General features: G+C 43.2%; 1 protein-coding gene across 3 annotated transcripts; it reads left to right on the top strand.

The window, feature by feature from the left end:
- On the top strand, positions 1-27,903 carry LOC149316628 (protein Cryzl2-like). Of its 3 annotated transcripts, XM_089518738.1 has the most exons (9): positions 1-117; positions 4,767-4,863; positions 12,546-12,604; positions 13,437-13,502; positions 18,012-18,121; positions 21,621-21,702; positions 22,166-22,347; positions 24,407-24,635; positions 26,479-27,903. In XM_089518738.1, the coding sequence occupies exons 1-9, from the start codon at positions 55-57 to the stop codon at positions 26,545-26,547; spliced, it is 957 nt and encodes a 318-aa protein (XP_089374864.1). In that variant the 5' UTR covers positions 1-54; the 3' UTR covers positions 26,548-27,903. The 3 variants fall into 3 exon arrangements, with proteins under 3 accessions (XP_089374864.1, XP_089374866.1, XP_089374865.1); XM_089518740.1 differs by lacking the exon at positions 24,407-24,635; XM_089518739.1 differs by lacking the exon at positions 26,479-27,903 and having other exon boundaries at positions 24,472-24,627.
- Positions 27,904-27,939: the final 36 nt, after the last annotated feature.

Consider the following 27,939-nt stretch of genomic DNA (forward strand, 5'->3'; position numbering starts at 1 on the left):
CTGAGCAGCACTGTCCTCCTGCAGCCCCAAAGAACATATCGAGCAGCACTTTGCATGGAGCTGACCAAGCCCTTGGTTGTTCAGGATGTCCCATCTACTTCACTGCAACCACACGAGGTAAAAGGATACCAAAATGTGAGGCATTTGAAAATTAAAACTAGTGGTGCTGCTTCGTGTTTAGATCAAGAGGACTATTTAAATGAGGCAATCAAAGTGCCTTCCAGGCTTTGTAGCTTTTAGCATTATAATTCTGAACAAACCTTTATTTACAAGGAGTGCTGAGGTCACGCCCAGGTACTGCCTTTTCAGAGAAATCTGGATCCCATCCACCTTTGCTTAGAGCTGTGTCTCTCAGTCTTTGATCCTGCAGATGTTTTCAGTGCCACCTCCTAAAATCTCTGACTGCTGACTATACTGGTTGGGATCCAAAGTCCAAAATATTTTGAGGATGAGGAGTCAAGAACAACTGCCCTGAGAGTCCAAAGGTTTCCTGCTTTTCTTTACTCCCTTTTAACTCACAGCTTCTTGAATGCATAACCAGATGGTGAAATTAATTAATGGATTTGTATTCACAGGAATTGCCTGTATAAGATAGCTCTCTAAGTGACAGTAAATAAGATGATTGGCTTGTAATTTCCCAAAGGGCAGTAATCTATGATCATGTGTTTGAGATAGTAGGCCCATTTGCCATAGCCTTGTAAACAGGCCAAAAAATTTACTAGCACACAAAAATAGTTTCTGGCACACTCATAGTTACTGATCACTTGCCATGCACTGATAGCCTGAAGGAAGGAGCTGATATTCTTATCTATATGTACAAAGATTTTCTTCCCTCCTTCCTCCGAGGTTAATTCTTCATTAACCCAGGTGAAAAGGCATTGGCTAACATTAATGTTGATTTACCATGTGGGGGTCATCTACACTACGATTTAACCCAGTGGGGAAACAGGGTTAAAGGAGGGGTCTTTCAGACTCACCCTGCTTACATCAGGTGTGATTTTTTGGGGGGGGAGTGGTGCAAAGTCCAGTTAAACCAGTTCTTTTGGATGCGGGGGTTTCAGTGGGTCTTTTTAAAAGAATCGTTTTTTTGAAGGAGCAGCAAATGGAAGCGTGATGTCAGTCCCATTCGGAGCACTCAGGAGGGAGGGCTTATGTGCTGAAGGGTGGAACATATCCATCCCACAGGTCTTGGCTTCCCTGCAAAGTGCCATTGTGGGGTGAAGAAGTCAGCTCCATAAATGTGGTTGGTATATCCTCCCCTGCCTCCATTTCACTCAGGTTATCATCAGAAGGTGTTTGGATTCAAATTGCCACGGAGAGCAGTCCCTTTAAAGCGCCACTCAGCTTTTTTTCTCTACTGCTGTTGAATTTGTCCCCTTTACACCGCCAATGGCTAATTCCCAGAGCACTCAAAAGTCAGGTGGGGGAGGGAGAGTTTCTCTTGGAAACATGATGAGACAGTCAATTTTTAAAAAAAATAATTTTGACAGCTTATGCGCACTTTTGCTTTTGTGTGGTTTCCACTGGGGGTTTGGGGGGCTTGCCACTTCTTTGTGTGTTTGCCTTTGTTTCCATCTTATAGCAACCCCATAGCCACTCTATTATGGGGTTTTCTTGGCAGAGTTTCTTCAGAGGGGATTTACCATTGCCATCTTCTGAGGCTGAGAAAGTGTGACTCCCCCAAGGTGAACCACCACGGGGTTTTCTCAGCAAGGTTTCTTCATAGGGGCTGCCCCCTCCCAGAGCTTTCCTACAACTATAGATAAAAGCAATAGGTAGGTGTGTGCATGCACACATGTGTTACTACAGTCTATGTGGTTGGAGCAGAAGATTAAAGAAAGCCCCTCCTCAATACTGTAATCTCAGTCTGGTTCTTCTGTGTGGGTTATTTATGCCCTATTAAAAATTGCATTTCAAGACAGAATGTGCAGCTAATGTCACTTCAAGTGTGTATTTCAGTGGGCTACAATTTCAGTCATATTTTAGCTGTGATAATTCCAAATAGCTAAAGAAACTTCTTATGGAGGCTGTGATATCTTTTATTGGGGTTTTTCGAGGTTAAAAGTCAGTGAGCTTTGGTCAGTAGAAAATATGGTCCTGCATATTTTAGTGAGATTGAACAAGCCGTAAAACATCAACAGAAATTAGTAGTCCACCTTGTTTCTTTTTTATAAGTCCAACAGCCTTTGCATATTGATATGAATCATCTGTATCACATAAATAACATACAGATAGAGGACTCCTTTGGGGGTTACAGTACCCCTCTGCTCACGTGGAAATGCTTCTTGCTCTCCTTAGTGGCTGAACGTTTACTGTATAGATTCATGTATAAGTCTAGACCAGGGGTAGGCAACCTGCGGCCCGCGGGCCGGATGCGGCCCGGCGAGGCCTTTGGACCGGCCCCAGCCCAGTCCTGCCACCGATTGCCGCCGAGGCCTTTGGGGGGCGATTGTCTATAGAAGCCTCAGAAACATGCATTTATCTTAACATTTTTTTAAAAATCAGCAAATTTTTTCACATGTCCTCCATTTTTTATTTTTAAAAGTGCCCTCCATTTGAAATTTTTGTCCTACATTTGTCCCGGTTTATTTATTTATTTATTTATTTTTAAAAATTATTTATTTATTTATTTATTTCCTTCGGCTTCCCAGTTGTCTGAAGGACAGCAGCCCGGCCCCCGGCTCAAAAGGGTTGCCTACCCCTGGTCTAGACATTTCAGTCAAAACATTGACACCCAAAATGTGAGTCAACTTATCCATGGGTCAGTGTAAGTTCTGTACTGTAACTCATTGAAAAGGAACCATCCCCTTGTGGAAATCAAGTGTGTAATCTGTTCTGGAAGCAATGACCCCCCCCCCCCTTTATTCTCTCTCCATCCATCTTTTAGGGCGACCACTGAATTTTTTCATTGTAATTTCTTTGGCATTGTTTTGCTTTGCTTCATCCTGTAGATCCTTTGTTACATGCCACTAGATTTTACCCTTGACTTATCCATGGGTCTTATCAAAATTCATAATTTTGGCCCCGAAACCTAGCCTCGACTTATGCCCGTGAGGTCGATTTATAGTTCAGTATATACAGTAGTAGTTTACAGGAGTAATTTAAACAACCTAATGACAGCCAGGACACTGGCCAGTGTCTCATTGCTTAAGGAGGGACAAAAGACCTGATGATGTGATTCTTTCCAGCTTCTTGCTCCCTCTATTATAGTAAATGGCACAATGGGGCAAATACCTTGTTTTGGGCAGGGGGAGAGTTCATCAGAAAAAATGGTGAAGGGTTAACGTATAAGGATCTGATAACGTATAAGAATCTGATATATTGGAGACCGGATAATATTATCTCGTTTAAACAGAAAGACGCAATTATGGTAGAAAATCAGGAAATTGACTGGTACTTACATTTCCAACTTATAAATAGATTTAGATCAGATTTAAAGCAGAAAGGTTTTTGTAAGGAAATGAATGAATTAGACAAGATCATGTTAGATAAGGGAAAAAAGCATTTGTCTCAATACTATAAAATTATGAAAGCAAGATATTTGGAGGATGAACTTGTGAAGCATTCAATGATTAGGTGGGCTCAGGACTTGGAGGAGGTTATAGATCTAGAGTATTGGGAGAAGTCCTGGAAAGATACGAAAAGATTTACAGTTTGCCAAAATTATAAAGAAAACTACACGAAAATGCTTTACAGATGGTACATGACACCGGTTAAGATTAATAAATTGTATAAGACCGCAAGTAATGTTTGCTGGAAATGTGAGAAGCAAGAAGGTTCCTTCTTCCATCTATGGTGGGGCTGTGAAAGGGCCAGAACCTTTTGGAAGAATATCCATAGAATAATGATTGATATCCTCCAGGTGGATATACCACTGGATCCTCGCATTTTTTTGTTGAATATGACTTGTGTACTGGATGATCCTAATGTAAAAAAGAAGTCCTTTTTAATTCTTTATATGGTCACTCTAGGTCGAATCATATATGCACAATACTGGAAAAAGAAGGTAATCCCTTGTGAATTAGAATGGTTAAATAAGTTATGGGAAGCCAAAGAAATGGATATGTTAACAGAGAGTATGAAGAATAAAGATGTGAAGAAAGTTAACACAAGATGGGAATGTTTGGAAATATACTGTGGATTAAAGAAGCCATAAATAATTTAGGGTTTAATAGAACAGTAACCCAAGATGTTTACATCTGTTTAGTTTTGTCCTTCTCTCTTCAAGGTAAATTAATTGTGGCATTAATATTTCTGTGTCTTTTTTTCCCTTCTCCTTTTTTCATTATATGAAGATTAAATTTAGATAAGATAGCAAAAGCTAGGTTTTGTTTTTAGGTTTCAACTTGGCGGAATACGATATAATGTTAAAATTAGTTAAATACCCCAAACTGTGTTGGAAGTACTTGAAGGGACAATTTTTAAGATGAAAAATAAGCTGTATGTTTTTTTCTTGTTACTTGTTTGTTTTTTCCTATTTGTTTTGTTGTGTTAGTTGTTGGTATTGTTGTTTATGTCCTTATTTGTTTGTTATGTCCCATTGTATATTCAATAAAATAAAATAAAAGTAAAAATAAATGGTGAAGGGAAAAGAGTAACCATTCTTATTCTGTTCTGTGCCACAGTCCAGAACTGGATTCGATGTATTGTGGCTGCTGTTTTAAAGGGAATGCTGATGAGAGAGTGACTTGTTTTATGTTACATACATAGGGCTTCTGTTATGAAGGCTTGTTTGTGTGAGGAGTTGTGATTGTTTCTTTTTGCAGGTCAGAATTCGTGTCCGTTGCTGTGGAGTAAATTTTGCTGATATACTGGCTTGCCAGGGTCTCTACCAAGATAAGCCTTCCCTTCCATTCACCCCGGGTGAGTGAAAACTTAGTCATAGGAGGAAGGAATATCAACAAACTAAGATATGCAGATGACACCATAGTACTAGCAGAAAACCTTACAGACCTGTAACACCTACTAAGGAAGATCAAGGAAGAAAGTGCAAAGGCAGGCTTAATGTTGAACATTAGGAAAACAAAAATAATGACCACTGAGGACCTTCACAAATTCATCCTAGAAATAGAAATAGAAATAGTAAAAGAATTCCCATATCTGGGATCAAAGATTGATAGAAATGGGGACTGCAGTCATGAAATCAGAAGAAGATTAAGAATGGGGAGGGTGGCTAGAACTAGAAAAGATTCTAAAGAACTAGAAAAGATTCTAAAATGCAAAGATATACAACTGAGTACAAAAGTTAGAATCATATAGGTAATTCCTATTACCATGTATGGATGTGAAAGCTGGACAGTTAAGAAAGAAGATAGGGAAAAAATCCATTTGTGGGCGGGGCTGGCATAGCAGACTCCATCTTGCAAGGAAACAGACTCCTCCCCTTATGTTCTCTCCCACATGCACAACAAACTTACTCAGGCAAATGTGGTACAACTGTACCTTTAATAAGAAAATAGCTTTGTATCAAGTAGATGATAACTCAAAACATAAAGTCCAGTCTTCAAGTCAGACATTCCCACTTCCCATTATGACATGGCTTGTTTCTCAAAGCTTCTCATGTGGACTCCACCACTCATCCTCCAAATCCTCAAGGTCTCTGGTTGTCCATTCCCCAGAGCCCACAAAAGCCCAGGCTCCCTCCTCTTGAGGGTTCTGTAGCCTCTCCTCCTCTTGGGGTCTCTGCTTTGGCCGTAGGGCCCTTCTTGGAAGAGGCACAGGGACTCTGTCCCTCTCTGGCCTCCTTAAACCCTGTTCTTTCCCTTCCCCGGCCGCTGCTGCCCGAACAGCTCTTCCGCATCCATCCTCTCTCCCCGCACGCCTCAGCCCTTCTGCTTTTATAGTCCTTCCAGCTCCTCCTCCTTCCTCCACTGGCTCCACCTCTGGGTTAACTTCCTCCTTCCCCTCAACCTCCACCACCTGGCTGCCCTTAGCCCCTTCAGCTCTCTCCACCTGGGTGAGTACCTTCCTACATAACCCCCCCCCCCCCCCCTAAGAGAGATGACGGGCGTGAGGGCGTCCAGGTGGCCTGTTGAGAAAAGAAATCAGCATTAGAATGGAGAAGACCCTGTCGATGACAAATTGAGAACGCATATGGCTGTAAGGCCATGTACCAACGCGTAATTCGGGGATTCGTGTCCTTCATAGAAGCTATCCATGTCAAAGGTGCATGGTCTGTCACTAACTGAAAGGGTGCCCCCCACAAGTAATACCGGAGCGCTGTGATAGCCCACTTGATCGCTAGGGCTTCCCTTTCTATTGCTGCATACTTCTCCTCTGCCGGTTTCAACTTCTTACTTAAATATAAAACCGGATGTTCACCATCCTCCCACACTTGAGACAGAACTGCTCCTAGGCCCTTATCCGAAGCGTCCGTTTGTAGGACGAAGGGTTTAGAAAAATCGGGGGCCCTCAAAACTGGAAAACTGCACAAATGTGCCTTCAACCCCTCAAAGGCCTTCTGTTCGACTGCTCCCCACCTGACCCGTCAAGGCTGACCCTTCCGAGTCAGATCTGTCAGCGGACTGGCAAGATGCGCGAAATGGGGAATGAACCTTCTGTAATAGCCCGCCAAACCTAGGAACTGTCGTACTTGCTTTTTTGTTTGCGGGATCCCCCAATCTTGCACTTTTACTATTTTATCATTTAAGGGCTTTATCTTCCCCTGCCCTACTATATGGCCCAAGTACTTCACCTCCCGGCATGCAATTGCACATTTTTTTGGATTTGCGGTAAGGCCAGCTGCCCTCAATGCTTCCAGAACTAGAGACAAATGTCTTAAATGCTCCTCCCACGAGTCACTAAAAATAATAATATCATCAATATATGCTGCAGCACAAAAGGATAAATCCTTCAAAATTATGTCCATAAGGCGTTGAAAGGTGGCTGCTGCCCCATGCAGGCCGAAAGGCATTCGAGTAAATTGGAATAGTCCTTTGGGTGTGGCAAAAGCTGTCTTCTCCCTATCCTCTGGCCTTAACTTAATCTGCCAATACCCTTTTTTTAGATCTATGGAGGACAAGAACTGGGCCTGCCCCAGTCGGTCCAACAAGTTTAGTGCCCCTGGCATTGGATAGGCATCAAACTTCGAAATCTTATTTAACTGGCGGAAATCCACACAAAACCTTACTGATCCATCTGGTTTGGGGACCAGAACTGGCAAACTACGCCATGGACTAACGGAAGGTTCAATCACCCCCAGCTCCAACATTGCAGCTACCTCTTTGTTAATCACTTCCTGTAGTCTCCAAGGCCAGGGTCTAATGGGTAACCTGACTATAGCACCCGGCTCAGTTTGAATAGCATGTTCCCAAAGATCGGTACAACCTGGCTTTCCCTGAAAAACATCGCCGAAATTCTGCTGCAACTCTCTCACCTGTGATAGCTGCCCTTCATTTAAAGCTGATAAGACAGGTATATCCCCGGTCTCTTGGAAATCCTTGGCCTGTGGCCCTACTAACCCCTCATCTTCCTCCTCTAATTCTTCCTCCCCATCTCCGAAGAGGGCTTCTCGGACCCTCCATGCCTTTAGAAGATTAATATGGAAAATTTTCTTCTTAGGAGGGTCTCCCTCCATTCTGACCTCATAATCCACCGGTCCCACCCTTCTGATTACCTCATAGGGCCCTTGCCACTTTGCAAATAATTTTGCTTTTTGGGCTGGTAGAAGAACCAAGACTTGTTGCCCTATTTGCAACTCCCTTTCTTTTACTCGCCTATCAAAATCTCGTTTCTGATCGGCTTGTGCCTTGGCCAGATTTTCCCGGGCCACTTGTCCTATTTCCTTTAAATGTTGTCTCATCTGCAAGATAAACAGCAGCTCCGACTGGGAATTTTGAGGTTCCTCCTCCCACCCCTCCTTAACGATATCCAAGATCCCTCTAGGTTTCCGTCCAAAGACTAACTCAAAAGGGGAAAATCCCAATGACGATTGCGGCACCTCTCTAAAGGCGAACAAAAGGGGCTCCACTAGCTGCGGCCACTTCTTGGGATTCTTTTCTATGAATTTCTTTAACATACTCTTTAAAGTCCTATTAAATCTTTCCACCATGCCATTAGCTTGGGGATGATAAATTGAGGTCCTCAAGGGACGTACGTCCAATATCTCCCACATTTTCTTTAGGGTCTGACTCATGAAGCTTGTTCCTTGATCTGTCAGGATTTCCCTGGGGAACCCCACTCGTGAAAAGATTTTCACCAACTCCTGAGCAATCCGTGAAGCCTGCATTGATCTCAAGGGGACTGCTTCTGGATAACGGGTCGCACAGTCTACCACTACTAACAAATACTTGAAACCTCCAACCGCCTGTTCTAGCGGTCCAACAATATCCATTGCTATCCGGGAAAAAGGCTCTTCTATAATGGGTAGAGGTATCAGCTTCCCACCTGGAGGTCCCTTCCCTTGGAACAATTGGCATTGGGGACATGAATTACAAAAAGCCTTTACTTCTGCAAACACCCCCGGCCAATAAAAACGTTGGATTACCCGCTGCGTAGTCTTTTCTGTCCCCAGGTGACCTGCCATGGGAATCTCATGGGCCAACCTCATCACCTCCCCTCTCAGGGCCAGCGGTACCACTAACTGTGCTTCTGGGTCTTCCGTGTCCTTTTTTGGAGGAACTCGATATAACAGGTCTCCTTTTAATTCAAACCGAGGCCCTTCCCCGCTGGCCTCCTCTTGCACCTGTCTAAAGGCTTCTTTTAAAGAGGGATCATCCTGCTGCCAGGCAACCACCTGGGCTCTTCTTACTCCCGCCAAATCGACAACCACAGGCCCTACAGCCTCCCCTTCCAAACTCTCTGCCTCCCTTAACAACTCACGCCAACCGGGCCAATCCCGCCCCAAAAGGGCTTCTCCTCTCAAGGAGGGTACAACTCCCACCTTCAACCTTTGTTTCTTCTCTCCTACTTCCACTTGGGCCCATACCGCCTTATAGGGCTTTATGTCCCCATGTATGCATCGTACATTTACCCATTGGGCCCCTGTGGCTTCGGGTACCTCTCGCACCAAGGTCTGGTTACACCCCAAGTCTACTAAAGCCTCCACCTTCCTTCCATTTATTCTCGCCTCCACCACCCGCGGTGGTGAGGGTTTTCCACTTACCTGGGTAGCTTTCCCCGCGTCCACCCAGGAACATTCTATACCGGGACAATGTCGACGAATATGGCCCTCCATCCCACATGCGTAACAGACCACCGAACGCTGAGCCGTCACCTTAGGGTTCGCTTTGGTTGTCCTTTGAGGTTCGGCTTGCTCCGTATCCGCAAGTGCCTCTTCCTCCAATCCACGATGCATCCCCGCTAGGGTTGGCTCAAGTCCTCTTCCCTGGTTAGGTAGAACCCAGCTTTCTTCTGGCGGCATAACCTCTGGACATCGTCGGGGCTGCACCAACTCACTCTCCTCCGCTGCGGTAAAGGCCTCCATTAAAGTTATCGCCATCTCCAAATCCTTGGGATGATGGCAACGCACCCACTTACGTGCTGGAAGTGGCAGAGCTCCCACAAATTGTTCCACTAGGACCAACTCGGCTACCTCTCCTGCTGACCTCTCTGTAGGTTTTAACCACCGCAAGCCACAGGCATGCACCTTCTGTCCCAAGGTCCTCGGGTGCAGGCCCGGCTTCCACTGTAGGTCTTTCAGTCTTAAGCGATATGTTTCCTCCGAGATGTTAAGTGTTTGTAAAATTGTCCCTTTTACTTTTTGGTAATCCTTTGCCTCCTCGAAGGACATTGTGTCTACGGCTTCTTGTGCCTGTCCGGTTAGGCACGGAGTCAAAATCAGGGCCCACTGTTCCTGTGGCCATTGGGCCGCGGCTGCCACTCTCTCAAACGTATTTAGAAATGCTTCTACATCATCTTGGGGCCCCATCTTCATGAGTCTCAGGGGATTTAACCTCTCCGTCCCCATCAACACCCTCTCCTGTTCTTCTGTTGACCCCAGCCGCTGAGCTCGCCATAGATCGGCCAACTTCGTGACCAATTGTTCTTGGGCTTGCTGCTGGGCACTGCAGACCTGCTCTAAGAACCTGGCTTGTTGGGAGGACATATGTTGGAGGAGAATTTGCTGCTGTTCAGCAAGCCAGTGGAATAACTGCTCCTGTTTAGCCCTTGGCCCCGCCCTAGGGTCGCTGCCCACATTCTCCACCAATGTGGGCGGGGCTGGCATAGCAGACTCCATCTTGCAAGGAAACAGACTCCTCCCCTTATGTTCTCTCCCACATGCACAACAAACTTACTCAGGCAAATGTGGTACAACTGTACCTTTAATAAGAAAATAGCTTTGTATCAAGTAGATGATAACTCAAAACATAAAGTCCAGTCTTCAAGTCAGACATTCCCACTTCCCATTATGACATGGCTTGTTTCTCAAAGCTTCTCATGTGGACTCCACCACTCATCCTCCAAATCCTCAAGGTCTCTGGTTGTCCATTCCCCAGAGCCCACAAAAGCCCAGGCTCCCTCCTCTTGAGGGTTCTGTAGCCTCTCCTCCTCTTGGGGTCTCTGCTTTGGCCATAGGGCCCTTCTTGGAAGAGGCACAGGGACTCTGTCCCTCTCTGGCCTCCTTAAACCCTGTTCTTTCCCTTCCCCAGCCACTGCTGCCCGAACAGCTCTTCCACATCCACCCTCGCACGCCTCAGCCCTTCTGCTTTTATAGTCCTTCCAGCTCCTCCTCCTTCCTCCACTGGCTCCACCTCTGGGTTAACTTCCTCCTTCCCCTCAACCTCCACCACCTGGCTGCCCTTAGCCCCTTCAGCTCTCTCCACCTGGGTGAGTACCTTACTACACCATTCATTTGAGATGTGATGCTGGAGAAGAGTGTTGAGGTTCCCATGGACAGCCAAAAGGACAAACAAATGGGGCCTAGAGCAGATCTAGCCAGAAACCTCTCTGGAAGCCAAGATGACCAAACTGAGGCTGTCGTATTTGGCCATATCATGAGAAGGAAGGACTCATTGGAAAAGACAATAATGTGGGGAAAGGTGGAGGGAAATAGGAAGAGAGGAAGGCCACATGCTAGATTGATGAACTCTATTAAGGAGGTCATGGGTATGATGTTGCAGGAACTAAGCAGAGCTTATGGATGTTGTCTCATCCATAGGGTCGTCATGAGTTGGGATTGACTGTTGTTAACTCAGTTAACAACAACAAAACCTTTCTTCTACCTAGTCAAGCACAATCTTCTGAAAGATAGCCAATGGTAGAAAGCCCACCAGCAATTTACCCTATTTGAGCCAGAAAAAGAAAAAAAAAGATGCCAGCCATAGATGCTGGTGAAACATCAGGAATAAACTCTTCTAGAACATGGCCACATAGCCCGAAAAACCCACCAAAAACTAAAAATAAAATAATAATAAAGACAACAATTTTCTTTCTTTCATTATACCCTAAAATCTGCTGCTTGAGGACCCACTACCTAATGGTTGGTATGAGTCTGATCCAGTACCCAGTCCCGACTCCAAATGAGAATGTAAGCTCAGCTTTAGCGGCCATTATACAAAGAAGGCCTGAGGGGTTAAACTACGGTGGGGCACTTGGGTTGGGTGAAAGAGCTTTGTGAGCTCTTGAGGAGCTTAAAGAGCCACAGAATGGAGATTGAGGGGCCACCTGCAGCTTCTGCATTGCACTTTGCCCACATCAGGGTTCAACAACATCTTTAGCTGAGATTTGGGAATCCAGGCTTGTGAAGATTACATATTATTCCAATTTCCCCATTACAGCACAGATGGGGGAAATGCAGCCCTGATTCCCAAGCTGTTTTTGTGACCCTCAGCATGCCAAAAGCCTTTTTCTGGCAAAAGAGTGTGTGTGTGTGTGTGTGTGTGTGTGTGTGTGTATGAAGCCTGTAGGGTTGGCATCTCAACCTTTAATATAGGGTGCACCCCCCATTCCTGTTGTTTAACTTTTTACAAGGCTTTCCGACTCCAAAACCAGTGTTTTTGGTCCTCCACCATTTTTGCTAGTCTGTGCAGCCCCTAGAACAGTGGTTCCCAACCTTTCTAATGCTGCGACCCTTTAATACAGTTCCTCATGTTGTGGTGACCCCCAACCATGAAATTATTTCCGTTGCTACTTCATTACTGTAATTAAATAGGTGTTTTCTGATGGTCTTAGGCGACCCCTGTGAAAGGGTCATTCGACCCCCAAAGGGGTCCCGATCCACAGGTTGGGAATCACTGCCCTAGAAGGTCCCAAGGACAAAAACATGGCCCCCATCCATCTGATAATATCTAAAATGCATAAAAATTTCAGTAATAAGATTTTTAAAAAAGCACCCAATAACTAACAATCAGTGCTAAGCTTTCTTTCCTTCCATTGAAATGTTCTTTTTTGTGCCTGCACTGACACTTACTGGCCACTTCTAAGCACTGCTTCCCTTTAAAGTGTCTTGTGAGAGAGTGATTTACTGATAAACAGCTAGGGATGAATTGCTGTTTGGCCTAAGTTGCCCAGACACGTAACCTGTATTTTCAGTCTATAGAGCAGTGTTCGGTATCCTTTCAGAAGCAGCAGGCAGTTGCGGTAAACTTTTGTGTTCTATGTTTCAGGAATGGAATTTGCAGGAGACGTGATGGAGACTGGCATGGGTGTCACCAGTGTGAAGGAGGTGAGAGAAATGCATTGCAGCTGAAGCTTAAAAGTGGATTTTGCAATGCCCAGCAAATGGTAGAGTTACAGAGGGAGGAAAATGTGTATCCAGTTGCTCATTAGTCTGCCAAACTTTGTCGGTCTGTGAATTGAGATAGGAAAGAAAGAAAAAGTAGCTAGGTGACATCCACACAATAGCCCCCCCCCCCCCCCCCCCAGCGACTGATTTTAACACTATAGCACTAAGCCTGACAGGGATGGCCCAAGAATATTTTACTCCATGAGGCAAAGAACAAGGTTGCACTTCCTACCCCAGTGACTGGCATTTGACTAACATTACCAACCATGCAGCAATTACAACATTACCACCTCAAGGCAGCAAGATATATATGGGAATGTATAGTAGACCAAGTGATGCACACACAACTCTGCCCTCCAACACCTCACTGTTACTTTCTGTTTCCAGCATCTGGGTAGTTTGTTGCTGTCTTGAACTGTACCACATGTTGTAATTGTTACCCGCCCCCTGGAAAAAGTTACTTTTTGGACAACTCAACAACTCCAGGACTTTCCCAATCGGAATTCTGGGAGATGTAATCCAAAATTAATTTTAAAAAACACTGCTCCATACTCCCAGACTGCCATTTCAGTTCATACTGATATGTATGGGACATACATGTATGATATGTATGGAACATGGGCTGCATAGATGCGCCAATCAGAGTTGTTGCTTTCAGCATAAAGATACTTTAAAACCTTTTTCATATTAATATGTTCTTATTGCAATGACAGGAAGACTGGGCATTACTTTATCTTACCTTCATAGCTATCTGATTATGTCTTTTGGACAGGGGGATCGTGTCATTGGTGTGACCAGTACCAACGCACTGGCAGAAGAGTATGTTGCAGATTCAAAAGTAGGTTAGAAAACAACCCCAAAAGTTGTTCTTTAAGGTTGCAACATATCTCTGGGTAATTAATCAAAATGCTTTTAATACAGTAAAAAGGCAGTCTTGGTTTATTAGTTGGCCTGCAGTTTAAAAGAAAACAATCTGATATATCTATGTACAAAAATATGGACTGTAGGTACCATCTTACAAGAAGGACTCCTATGTAGCGCCCCCGCTCTCTTTCTCTCAGTAGAGAGGGTCTTTTACTGGGGCCCATTCATACTACAGTACAAAATTATAGCACTGATTCACACTTTAAGTGCCATGACTGCCTCCTATGAAATGCTGTGTTTTGTTGTTTGTTCAGAGGTGCCAGAGGAGCTCTCTACAAGATATTTCTAAATGCCAATACCAGGATTCTATAGAATGCAGCCTTGGCAGTTTAAGGGGAATCATAGGCTGCATCTGCACTGCAGAAATAATTCAGATTGACACCACTTTAAATGCCATGGGTCAGTGCTGTGGAAGTCTGGGAATTGTAGTTTATTGTGGCATCAGAGCTCTCTGACAAGGATGGCTAAATGTCTCACAAAGCTACAATTTCTAGAATTCCATAGCAGTGAGCTATGACAGTTAAAGTGGTGTTAACCTGGATTGTTTCTGGATTGTGGATGCAGTCATAGTGCTGTAATTGCATAGGTAATTGGTTCCACGGTGCAACTTCTTAATATAAAGAAGTTCCTTCTAATGTTCAGTTGAAATTTACTCTCCAGTAATTTAAAACCATTAGACCTGGCCCAACTCTCTGGGCAGCAGAGAACAAAGCTACATCCCTCTCTGTGTGACAGCCCTTGAGATATTTAAAGAGTGCAATCATCTCACCCCTTCAGTCTTCTCTTCACTAAGCAGAACAAGCCCAACTCCTTCAAGCTTTCTTCATATGTTTTGTTCTCCATACCTGTTATCATTTTTGTTGCCCTTCTCTGAACCTGCCCTAACTATGCTTCCTAAAAGGATTTGCCCCGAACTGAATGCAGTACTCCAGATGAAGCCCGACTAGTGCAGAAAATAGTGAAACTATTACTTCTTGGAAACTGGTTCTGTAAATGCAGGCTGATATATTTGCCTTCTTAGCTCTTTTGTTTGGACTTGTGTTTGCTCTTTGCTTCACTTCACTGCAGTATGGATTATTGTAATATGATTTACATGGGGCTGCCCTTGAAAAGAAACCAGAAACTTCAGCCGGTGCGAAATGCAGCCTATCAAAGAGTGTATAGCATAAATCCTGAAAGAGCTACCTTGGTTGTTCTCTGTCTGGTTCCTGTATTGATGTTGAGCCTTGTTCCCTGCCTTCAAGGTGGCCTCAACCCATGGCAGCCTCATGAATGAGAGACCTCCAAGTTACCCTATCCTCAGCAGCCCTGTTCAGGTCCTGCTGACTCATGGCCATGTCTTCCCTTATTGAGTCTATCTGTCCTGCGTGCAATCTTCCTCTCTTCTTACTGACCTCCACCTTACCAAACATTATAGTCTTTTCTAGTGAGTTCTGTCTCATATGGCCAAAGTACGGCAACCTCAATTTAGCCATCTAGGCTTCTTGGGAGAGTTCCGGTTTAATTTGCTCTAGGACCCATTTATTTGTCTTTTTAGCAGTACACTGTATCCGCCATACTCTTCTCCAGCACCAGATTTCAAATGAGTTGATTTTTTTCCCTATCGGCTTTCTTCACTGTCCAGCTTTCACTGCCAAACACAGATATACGAAATATGATAGCTTGTACCTCCCTAATTTTAGTATTCAGTGATATAGCTTTAGATTTCAGAACCTTGTCCCGTTCCTTCATAGCTACCCTTCCAAGTCCCAATCTTCGATTTCATGACTGCAGTCTCCACTCTGATTAATGATTGAGCCACTGTATGAAAAATCTTGAACTATTTCAATGTCTTCCATTCTCTGCTTTAAAGTTATGTAAATAACCTGTGGTCATCATTTTTGTTTTCTTAATATTCAACTGTAAACATGCCTTTGCACTTTGTTCTTTGACTTTCTTCAATAATCATTCAAATTCTTTGGTATTTTCTGTTAGTTGTATGGTATGGTATCGTCTGCATATCTGTATTATGCATTACCTGTATTATTGTTGTGTCTTCTCCCAATTTTCACACCTCCTTCTCCATCTCTAGTCTTGTTGATGTTTTTGGCACACAGGTTAAACAGGTAGGGTGATAAAATGTAGCCTTGACTGGCCCTTTGCCAATTGGAAACCACTCTGTTTCTCTGTATTCTGTCCTGATGATAGCTTCTTTTTCTGAGTACAGGTTAGTGGAATAAAATGTTGTGGCATCCCCATTTTTCTAAAAGTGATCCAAAGCTTTTTGTGATCTATGCAATCAAAGCCTTTACTATAATCTATAAAGCACAGGCTAATTTTCTTTTGAAATTCTGTGGTACATTCCATTGTCCAACATATGTTTGCAATATAACCCCTAGTGTCTTTTTATTTCCTGAACCTAGCTTGGATGTCTGGCCTTTCTCTCTCCATGTATGGTCAGTCTTTGTTGTAGAATTCTGAGTGTTACTTTGCTTGCATGGAAAATTAATCCAATTGTTCTGTAGTTGCTACAATTTTTTGTCCCCTTTCTTTTAGATTTGAACGTATATTGATCTCAGACTTGGCCTCTTTTCTTCAGTCCCTTGGGGGCTTTCTCCACTGCAGTTGCTGATACCAACGCCTCACGCTGCTGCTTGTTCATCTGCTATTACTGGATCAGCCTCCCTGCTGCCATCACTACTGCTGATGCTGTTTCCTTAGCCATAATGTGCACCGCTACTGCTGTTGCTACTGCTGCTTGCTGCTTCTGTTGATGTGACTGTACTGGCCCTCCTTTTTCAACTCTCCTCTCAGGCTCAGTGGTGCCGGCCTGACTCCTCACTCAGCTCAGGTAGTGGTGGTGCCAGGCTAGTCTCTGCAAGCAGTGCCTGGGAGCAGGCCTTACTCTACTCCCCCTCTCTACTGGGGGCACCCGTCCTTTATGAAGTCCCTACCACTTCCACCATGACTGTACGTGTGGCTGATCAGCTGTGGAGGTTCCCAGGGTTCTTTTGAGAAGCAAGAGTGATTCCCTGCCTTGATGGCCTTTGCTTCGCTCCCCTAGATTTGGAACCACTCTGTCACCTCCGCTGTTGTCTCCACTCTATCTGCCACGAGCAAAGCCAACCAGTCATCTGTGGAGGTCCTGGGGATCTTCCAAGAAGCAGCTCTTTCTTTGCTCTGAATGGCTGCTGTCATGATACTCAGCTCAAACAAAGGAGGGTGGACAGTGAGAGAGAGGGTGATCATGATGCTCCACTTAATGCTGTTTGGCAAAATGGTTGCGTTGCGTGGTCTTTCTCGGTCCAGCAGCTTGGGCGGCATAGGGAAGGACTTGGACAGCAGTCCTGGTGGGGCCCTGAAGTGATGGTGATGCTGTGAAACACTGCTGACCTACAGAAGAATAAATGATGGTGGAAAGGTATCTGAATGGACACCTCTCCTTGTCCCATCCTGCTCTTGCTCTCTGTAATTAAACTGAGGTGGAAAGAGAGTACATCAGGTGGTGCTACAAGGCTGTCTCCATGATGTTTGACACTGACTCTATTGGCATTTCAACACCAGACCCATCGCTTTAGCTGGGCATTTATAAGTGGGTAGTTGCAGAAGCAATTCATTTTTCTGCTGGTTCCTTGTTGGGCTTTCTATATGTTTGTTTGTTTGTTTGTTTTATAGTTGGTCATTTTAATATTATTAATGTTGAAATATTTATGAGGGGTAGAATATAATTAAAATAAATACAAATGTGTGTGGGATTGCAACATATTTACTTTTAATTGAATGGCAGCCTTGTTTCAAATCCTGATGGGAACCCTGATTAGCATTCTCTAAAATCTGCTGGTTAAGGCACATAAGGAAGGGAGGAATGCATGTTCCTGAACAAAGTATGGTTTGCAGTGTCAGTTGTATCTACACTAGGCCTTGCTGAGTCTATTGTGGTCTTTGGTGAGGCTTCGTGTTATTTCATGGTGGGAATCCCAGAAACTTCCATAACAAAAGTTTGGCAGTCTGTGGGTTGCAACACCCAAAATCTAGTGTCAGGAATTAGTTAATCTTCCATGTGCAATGCTGGAAAAAGTGCCTTCATCTTTCCAGATATTGATTCTGGCTGCATCTCATCATTTTTTCGGTTATTATGTGTGTCCACATTAACATGTGTTTGGATACAAACTCTTGTCATGCAGGAATGTTTCTGCCATAACTTTGCCCTGTATGAAGAATTCCCAGTGGTGCAGCTGTCATTCCTCAGAGTTCCTTGCTTCTGAAAATGGTCATAAATGTGAGCGGATAACCTTCCAGTTCTTAATGGCATTTAAAAATTTGGTTTTTCCTTAAAATAAAATGTGCATCTTCTTTTGTTTTTATTTTAAACAAAGGACTGCTAAAGTCTTTATAAATCTCTTTGTATTAAGATGATTGTTTCTTTTTGGTTTCTTTTGTGAAGTTGCTCTGGGCCATCCCACAGAAAATTCCTTATGAAGATGCTGCAGCACTGCCAGTCTCCTATGGAACAGCCATCTTGGCCCTTGAACACAGAGCTCAGACACAGCCAGGGTGAGTAAAGTACTCAGTTTAACACAATTAAGGTTTATTATGATTGACCAAATTAAATTCTGTAGCCCGTTGCAATCCATGGCTGCCTTGAGATTTGAGGGAGTAAAGATGATTCTGGGTTCATTCCCACTTACCATTTAAATTGGTTCGTGATGTGGTTTTGATCTAGATCATTAATTTGAATCATCATTCCCACTGTGAAACAGGATTTTTTGTATTTGATTTTTTTTTGGGGGGGGGACCCCACTGTTGTCCCCACTTGTATTTACGCTGCAATATCGCCCTCCCCTTTTTAAAATCAAGCTGATCGCATTGCCGCATCATTGGTGATGTGGCCAGGCATAATTTTGGCAACACAGCCAGCCGTAATTTTGGCTACATCAGGATACTTTGTAGTGCCCCCCTCCCCATCAACTTTCTTTATTTTCATTCACTTTTTAGCCTCATTGCCACATGACCATGATAGCAAAGCCCTTGCTCATTATAGGAAAGTCCATGCTCACTTTAGTGGTTCTACTGGACAATGAGAAATCGCATTTTCAATTCAAAAAATTATTAAAACACACACACACACACACACACACAACAGATCCCCCCCAAAAAGAAAAGCAAAAAAAAAAAAAAAAAATTAACCCCTTACAATGGCGAAACGATCATGGCCATATTCAGAAGGAATTGATCAGTGTAAAGATGGAAAATTAAAGAGAGAGAGAGTAAAATATAAAATCTACAAGCATTCTGAAAAAGGAAAGAGCTGAGGGAGGTCAACAGACCTATAAGGGCAGTTATTAAAAAGAAGATTGTATTCAGTGCTAAAAACCCCCGACTGATTTCAAGCAGCCAAAGGCTGGATGGGTGACACCTCCTGCCAACCCCTTTGCCATAGTCCCTCCCTTCCAGTGACATGCGATTCTGATCCAAATGTTGTTCCTACTTGTTGAACATGCTTGTGATTTGGTTCTTCTCAAAAGAACCTTTTGAAAAGTACTGTCAAATAAAGGAGGGTTTTGTGTGTTTACTCCACTTTCATGAAAAACTCTAAATGATATTGATATGTGTTGGTTTTTAATATGAAAATCGAAGTTTTGAGGTGCATTTGTGGAATTTGCAGTTTTCTGTGGGCAAGAAGAAAGTTTTGATTAAGTGTGAATTTTATACTTTTGAAGAAATCAAACAATTACATAATTTGAAACTACACATTATTAGCATCTGTGTATGCAAATTACACATATTATAAGATTCCATCAACCTCTACAGTGTTTTGGTCAGTGACTTTCTTAACACTACTTAGGACTTTGTACACTAGGGAAAAATACCAAACACGCATTGAAGCCAATGCTGACAGTCCTTATGGCATGTAGCTACTTTCAGGGAGATACCATGGTTTTTGGCCCTTAACCTGATTACTCCGAACTAAGCAAAGTTGGGGGAAAGCCCGTGTTTCCCCAAACCCCCAGAGTGACCTTGGGTTCTTTTGCCTTGTGGACAGCTAGATTGGGTTTGATCTGGCTCTATCCATTGTCCACATGTTAAGAACTGTGCCTTCCTCCTTCCTCTCATTGACAGCACATGGGAATGGGCTGGTCTGTTTTCATAGCTGCCATTGTCAGTTCCACCTCTTCGCAGATAGGAGCTCCCTGTGAGAGCCTGGCCATTGTTTTTGCTGAGGTCAAAATGGGGTGCCCATACAGCAATGAGGAAGGGGTAGAGTGGCCCCCTCCTTGTTACTCATATGGTGGGCATCCTATTCTAACTTCAGCAGAAGTAAGGGCAGTTGCTAGACTCTCATAGGGAGCTGCTTGGCCAGCGAGGCTGCAGTGATGCCGGTGGCACCAGGAACAGGCCAGTGGCTGGCAATTTTGGCTCAGCTGGCCCCTGTGTACAATGATACAGCATTGCACCAGATTTGGCCTGATGTTTGTGATTTCTACTGTAGTTGGGCATTATGTTCCAGGACATAATACTCCAGACTGGCTCCAGATTAAGTGGCCAGTGTAGATGCACCCTTAGAGGGCTCAGGACTGAGGTGGAGGTTTGGAGAGTGATTGCTTGTAAACACTGTCTTGCTGGATATCCTCTTGCCAAATGCTGTGTGCAGCTCAATTTGATAGCAATAGCTTTCAAAGGATGCATTTCCCCCTTGTTTTAATAGGATTGGAAGAAATGTTAAGAAGCAGAGGGCGCTAGCGGAACATTTAAGAGCTGCCTAAATATGTGGCTGCTGATGCCCTATCTCTGTGTCTGTACACCTAGAACTCTTTTCTTCATATAATGATCTCAGCAGATCCACCCCTGCCCTCCCCTGGCTGCCAATGCTTTGTCAGGGGAACAAAAAGAGGTGGTATCTCAGGAGAGAGGGTCAGCATTGTACTGGGTATGATTACAAACGGCTGAACTAAATGTGTGGCTCAGGTTTTGAATGCAGGAGCTGTGGTGGTACCAAATTTGCTTCTCGGGGTCATGTTTACATGGAAGTGAACTCCACCTAACAGTTTTGAAGGAATTGTAGGGCACCTAGATATATAGCTATGGTTTCACTTGCTTTCTCTGTGTTATCATGTTGGCAACCTAAAGATAACCACATGTCTGGATACATACATCTGTTATTTGGGCCCTCACTGCATATTCATGTTTGGGCCAGGCTATGATCATTGAGAATTTTGCTGATTTTCCTAAAGCCAAGCAGGGAAGGATGGAAGTGACTGCAGCACCACTGTCTGCCTTTATCTATCAATTGCTTGTCTCTGCTTAGTTTACTTCCCTATAAATGGCCATCTATGTTGGAGTGAGAATGAGAGAAGTGGGGAGACTTACTGTAGAGATAGCAAATCGGCAGAGACTAAAAATAAAATGCCAAAAGATATCCAATACTTCTTTTCCATCCAGCTTTCTTAGCTGCCTGCATCTTGAGATGCCTTTGGAAGTCTTGGCTTCCACTAGCTATTTCTCATTTGCTGAGCATGGTGTTAATAAATTAATTTGTATGTTGCTTTTAGACAACAAACTGTACTCATAGTTGCTCACAATAGACATTGCTTGTCAATAATCTCTTGTTTGAGGAAACCACCAATAAATTCAAACAAAAGAAAAGCAATGCAAAAAAACCCCTCAGTATTACAATAAATATCAAAGTTTAATACACAGAGAAAAATTGAGATTAACTGTTGTTATTGTTGTGTGCCTTCAAGTCGTTTCAGACTTATGGTAGCCCTAAGGTCACCCTATCATGGAGTTTTCTAGGGCTGAGAGTGTGTGACTTGCCCAAGGTCACCCAGTGGGTTTCCATTGCTGAAACAAGACCAAACAAGAATAACTAGCCCTCATTGCTAGTACTAGTCTTGTTGCTCCCTAAGGAGCTACAGTGTCAGCTCAAATGACCAGGACCTAGACTTCTATGTTAAGCTAGAGTGACAGTGTGGGGTATATCTTGAATGCACTTCTGTATCTGTATAGCTCTCTCCATTCTCACGCTTCATGATGCTCATTCCTATTGCTGCAGGGAGACTGTTTTGGTGACTGCAGCAGCTGGTGCCACAGGACTTGCAGTTGTGGATGTTGCCACTCATGTTCTCAAGGCAAAGGTATACCGTCTTCTACATGTATCAAATGGGGTAAACTACAAGTGGTCATCAGGAACAGCAGGGATCCTGAAAATTTTCGTGCAGGGTGAAAAAACATGTTCAGCTCTTCTGGTTAAAGAAAATGACCTTGGTGGCATTATCAATTAAAGGATCAATGTGCAATCAATAGACAAGCAAGAATTAAACATTATAATTAAGTTTGCATTTCTTGCTGGGTTGATTTAGAGCTGTCCTTTAATTAATGGAGGTTACCATTCTCTTCATAAAGGGACCTGGTGGCTCCCATAGGCAGAAAGAGGAAGGCAATTTTTACCAGGTTCTCCTGCAGTTCCCTGAATTTCACAGTGCTCTGGAGGGTTTCCCCAAGCCTCCAGAAAAAAAATTCAAGGGACTGTAAGAGGAGGAAGACTGCCTGCTCGCCTCCCCTTTTCTGTACAGTGTGGGTGTGTTTCTCTGGTTGCAGGTGATAGCCGCAGCAGGAAGTGACAAGAAATGTCACCTGGCCCTCCAAAAAGGGGCTTTACAGAATGTGAATTACAGTGAGACCAGTCTGAGAGAAGAAGTGAAGAAGCTAACAGCGAATAAGGGAGTCGATGTGGTTATTGACACAATTGGTGGGGACATCTTCAAGGAGGCACTGCACAGGTGGGCTTTGATTTGGATCCACTTCATTGGAAGGGTTTTTCCCCCTTAAATGAATTCAGACAAGTTTATATCTTAAATCAACCAAGGTTCCTGGAGTTTTGGGGAGCTACGTTGCATATGAGAACTGAATAATGTAAGTGCCAAAGTTAAAAGGAGTGTCTAAACAATATCCTGTTATGAGAGAAAGGCAGGATATAAATGTTTGAAATAAAAATAAATATATAAATAAAATTAATGCACAAGTTTTGAGGCTCCCGTGTTAGGCTTCAAATACACACATAAGAACTGATACCCTCATGTACCATTATGAAAAGATATAGGAATAGAAAAATCCAACACAGAAGGGGCAGGAGAACACACATTAACAATATATAGACTGACCATCTACTCTGTGTCTAAAGTTCGTGTGCCATAACTGTTCTGTGTTCTTTGGCTTTCAGCTTTGTGTCTTGAGATTGTTAGTATCTCTATTTTACAGATAGCTAATGCTAGCTGCCTGAGTCTGTTGAAAACAGGGAGCTTTATTGATCATAAGAACAAAATATGTAAGATCACTTACATACCATGTTCAATAGGTACAGTTAGGATTTCCAAAAAAATGTATATTAGCTTTTGGTTTCATAGGCCCAGTCCAGATGGGCTGAAAAGGATGCCCTCATCACGTGCAAGGGGTGCCTCGGGGCAGTGTTTCTAGATGCCCCTCGCCCCTCACACTTGATGAGGGCATCAAAATGGCAGTGCTCTGTACAAACGGGCACTGCCATTATGACGTGCCGGATGCATAGTGTCCGCACGTCACGGCGGCATTACGACATCGTGAGTACGCCATTGTAATGGCTTCGCAAGAAGAACCCACTTTTTGCGGGTTCTTTTTGGTCTGCGGGGAAGCCCCGCGGTCTGGAGGCTGCGGCTTCTCCTCAGACCAAAACCAGGCGCTGGCAGGCCACCCTTTTTGGGCGGTCTGTACCCCGCCATGGAATGGTTCTTTATGGGTAGGTTTGGTGAAAAAAATGAGATTAGAATAGACACAATGTTTAATTTCTCCTGTAGTTTATCTTAGCTCAGCTGGTAGTTGAGGAAACACCTGTGGATTTTATTGATCTTTCACTGTGTTTCATGCAAATTGTGCTTAAAATCCTTTAGTATTTTTAAAATGTTCACATATGTATTGTGGCATTAATTTGTTGTAGGTTAATGCCTATTCTGTCACTTAACATAAATTTATTTCCAAATCTGAAATGTATACAAGCTATTTTGCAGATTATAAATTAGCACACAAAAAAAGGAGAGCAACGGGCTGCACATACAGCCCTAAAGGAGCGGCATGCAGCCGCCCCATCTTTAGCTGGATTGAGGCTGTGGCAACCGCACACTGCGGCCCTGATCTGGCCTCTAGAGTGTGCAAAAAGGAGTTGCAAAAAGCAGCTTCTTTTTGCACCCTCCACAGGGTGCCATAGCCGTGGCGGCGCAGCTGTATGGTGCCACTTCGGCGCTGTGTCATTTGGATGCAGTGCCGGAGGGGCGTCATGATGCCGCACACTGTCTGGAGCAGTGTGTAGTGTCAGGGTGCCCTGGAGGGGCAGAGTTGGGCATGCGTCATCAAGACGCTGCGCCCCGTTATGCCCCGAGGCCAGCCTTTTAGGCCGGTCTGGATAGCCCCCAAGATCCCTTTCTGAAAAGAAACCAAGGTGAGATTTTCTTGAACCCAGGATTCTTGGTTGCATATGCAACATGTGGTTGGATTATGTAGGGCAGGATAATTTCTGTGACCCTCTAAGAAAAATGTTCCGTATCTCCACCTTTTTTAAAATAAATTTTTAAGAAAATTTCTTACTAATTAACAACAACTTCTGTAACAGTATATTCTGAAGTTCAGGAGCCTTCTGATCCAGATCCACCTTAGACTCTCCTCAGAACATCACATGGATGTCTTTCCACTTAGCAGTTTATTGCTTACTGGAAGTGGCAAATGCTGCCCATGTTCAAAGTGTTATCAAAATACTAATCTTCTTTTGCTCCTAGTATTGATTACTCATGCTCCTTACTGCCTTGTTTTTAGCCTGGCTTGGGAAGGCAGAATTGTGGTGGTTGGTTTTGCTGGAGGAACCATCCCTTCCATTCCAGCCAATCTGCTGCTTCTGAAAAATATCTCTGCTCTGGGAGTGTACTGGGGCCGGTATCGGGATGAGGATTTCTCAGTCTTTTCCTCAACACTCTCATCTGCTGTTTTGCACTGCCAGGAGGGACGAATTAAACCTCACGTAGGAGCAGTGTTCAAACTGGAGGAGGTAAGGATACAAAACTTGGGAAACATCTGGTTTAATAGAAGCTCTTGTGTCTTCCAAAATCTTCAAATGAATTCAGACATTCAGAAAAAGCACATGGTGCAATCCTTTTAAAATTGTTACACTCTGAATAGAAGCAACCGAGAGTTCCTTGGTCTGCTATATTTAATGTTACAGAGGTGAGCCTGAAATAAATTTAACAACAATAGTAATTGTAGTAATAATAAATAGTTTTGATAATATTGATAGAGACCTAATAAATAATATTGATAGAAACCTAATAATAATAAATAGTAATGATAATATTAATGGAGGCCTAGCATGTTAAGAATGTCAAGCTTGGCTTTCTTTCTAATATATTGGACTTGCATATACAAGAATCTGAGAGAGGAATAGTTAAATATGTGAATTCTTTCCATGATATACTCCCTAGCAATCCATACTGTGTACTTTTACTGAATGCTTTGAATTACATCCAGTAATTAAGATGTCTGCTGAAATGCAGATGTTTCATAATCAGCCTTTCATTTTGTCTTTTATTTGTTCCTTGGTTTTCTGACCAAAAGGAATTCCAGAGTTAGCATTTGGAGCCAACTCTCTTGAGGTGTTGTATGTCTGCCTCAGTTGGGATATTTCCTCGCTTAAGAGAGCCAAGGGGACATAATTTAGTGATGGGAAGAAGGTAGACTGGGATCTCTTGGTGGATTACCAGATGATTTGTGGTAAATCAGGAAAGCATTCTTATTTTTAGCAATAGCAAGAACAAAAGGACTACCCCTGCTTCACATGTCTAAATTAGACTATTGGACTCTGATTTATAGTGCCCTAAATGTAGATTTGTACATGTGAGTTACTGTAATCTTGGGGGGGGGGGGGGATCTAAGTAGAGTTTGGAAATATACTTGGTGCAGAAAGTAAATTGCTGGACCTTGGCTGACAAGGTGTGAGTTTCAATCACTGTTTAGCCATGCAATTCACTGGGTGAGTTTGGGCCAGTCTCTGTCTCTCCACTGATTTCATGAGGTTGATGTGCAGAGAAAAGGTGTGGGTGATGGAACAAACAAAAAATGTCTTCCACATCACCTTGGAGGAAGGGAAGGTTAAAATGGAATAACATTAAGTTTGGGCATCACTCTAGAAGATGCATTCTAAGAGGTTCCTTTGACAACACATTCCTGTGCTGTCTGTCACTGAAAATAGCAGAAGCAGTCCATAATTTGCCTAGTGATCCATTGTAATGGTTTCTGATTAACATTCCAATTCCTGTAACTATCTCATTAAAGAAGTTCAAACATTTCTCCCACCTTTCATTTGGGTAAATGTCTCAGTGTCCTTCCTAGTCATTGTCTTTAATTGCTGGAACCCCTTTCCTTCAGCAAAAGCAAACAAACATTTTAACTGGATTCTATTCAGATTAGTTCAGTCACTGTAAATGCTTTTGTGAGAGGACTTGCTTCTGACCTTGCACAACTCTGTTTTCTTGGCACCATATCTGAAGAAACCTTAGGCCCATTTAGTGGGCGTATATGAATAAGACTCTTTCACGTGAATGATGGTACAAAAAGTTATGATGGCTTTGTCTTCCCCAGCCTAATGGATTAGGAGTCCATTTATATGTGGATTGCCATTTTGTATAAAATTAAAGGGACTTCAAAAAACACTAATCTTAAAAGCTACTTAGCAAATATGCTACCCAAACTGGGCGTGTTTTATTAATATTTTGCATTCCATCTTTGGAACTATGGTCTTTTGTGTAATTCTTGCATTCTTGTGTAATTCTTAGATGTCACAAAGGAAGCATGTGTATATCTGCATTTGTGCAAAACTCTTTTCATTTTTTTTGTAGGTAAATGAAGCTTTTGCCCATGTGACCCAACGTAAATCTACAGGCAAAGTTGTAATCTCCATTACTTAAAACTATTTTTCATGGGAATCTGCCATTGTTCTCTATTGCTGCTACATTCTGCTGAGGAGAAAGAGGTCCACTACTAGAAAGTGACATGATTAACTGAATGGCGGGCATTTTTGGATTACAGAAGCATGCAAACTGTTCAGGCAGAGTGATGAATTTCTGTCACTGCTGTAGATTCCTCCAGATAGTCAGAATCCAACGCTGGTGATTTTTATGTACTTGTTTGTTCTTTCTCTAGCCTTAACCCTCCCCAGTTTTCTTGTTGGTGATGCAGCAGCAATGCTATATGGTGCACAAATGTCCAGGACTACATAGTAGGATATACAGGATCTAAAGAATGAGATGAATAGGTGGCACCACTGAAGCTAAGCAGGCTGGACCTGTAAACTGCTAGTACTGGAGAACCACTATGGTTTTTTGGAAGGTAAATATCTGCATAATAGTACAGCAGGGCTGGCTATATTGACTTTTTCAGTACCCTGTTTTGTAAGCTTTTGACAAGGGAAGAGGAGTAGCAGGCCAAGGCCCAGTTGACTGCCAAAGTGACCTCCTGGCAGTTTGTTCTACCTTAGCTGCTTTTTTTGTAACTTCTGTCCCACATTTGTGTTGGCACAGAGCTGTTTAACAGTGGAATATGATTCCTCTGAGGTGCAGTCTTCTTTGGGGTTTTTTAAACAGAGGCTGGATGGCCATCTATGGGGGGTTCTTTGATTGTAGATTCCTGCATGGCAGGAGGCTGGATTGGATGGCCCTTACGGTCTCTTCCAACTCTATGATTCTATGGCACATGAAGAGACAAATGTAGCCCAGGGGCTTCCACTTGTTGGTATCAACAAGACTGGTGCTATATGTAGATTACGTAGATTTCCTTATGTCCTCTTTTACTCTCAGTTCAACAAGCTAATCCTCAAATACGTTCCAGCTGTTCTTGCAGTATAAATGGAAATCAGGCCCAAACTGGCATTACACAGAATTGCATGTTACTGCATCCCTCACCACCCTTTCCCCATATTTTTTTCTTCCCAGAATGTTCAACTGCTTGTTTACACGCCTTGCCTCTACTCACTAACTGCTAAAAATGTGGTTCTTCAGTGGCTAGATGGTGTTTTTCACCATGATAGTTTCCAATCAGCACTATTAATTTTGAAAAGTAGTATTGACTGGTGATGTTTTTATTAATGAGGCATACTGCATACAGTCCTCTTTTTAGTAACTGCCCTTATAGTTGACCTCCTTCAGCTCTTTCCTTTTTCAGAATTCCTGTAAATTGTATATTTTATTCTCTCTCTTTAAAAAAGGACAAACTAAAGGAAATAATTTCTAAGTATTGTATCCTTTGAAAACTATGGTGATGCTATCCTCAAGACCAGTAAAAGAAGGTCGATACATACATAA

This window comes from Sceloporus occidentalis, unplaced genomic scaffold (genome assembly GCF_023333645.1).
Source record: "Sceloporus occidentalis isolate IW3139 unplaced genomic scaffold, rSceOcc1.0.p SCAF_3, whole genome shotgun sequence".
Lineage (NCBI taxonomy): Eukaryota > Metazoa > Chordata > Lepidosauria > Squamata > Phrynosomatidae > Sceloporus > Sceloporus occidentalis.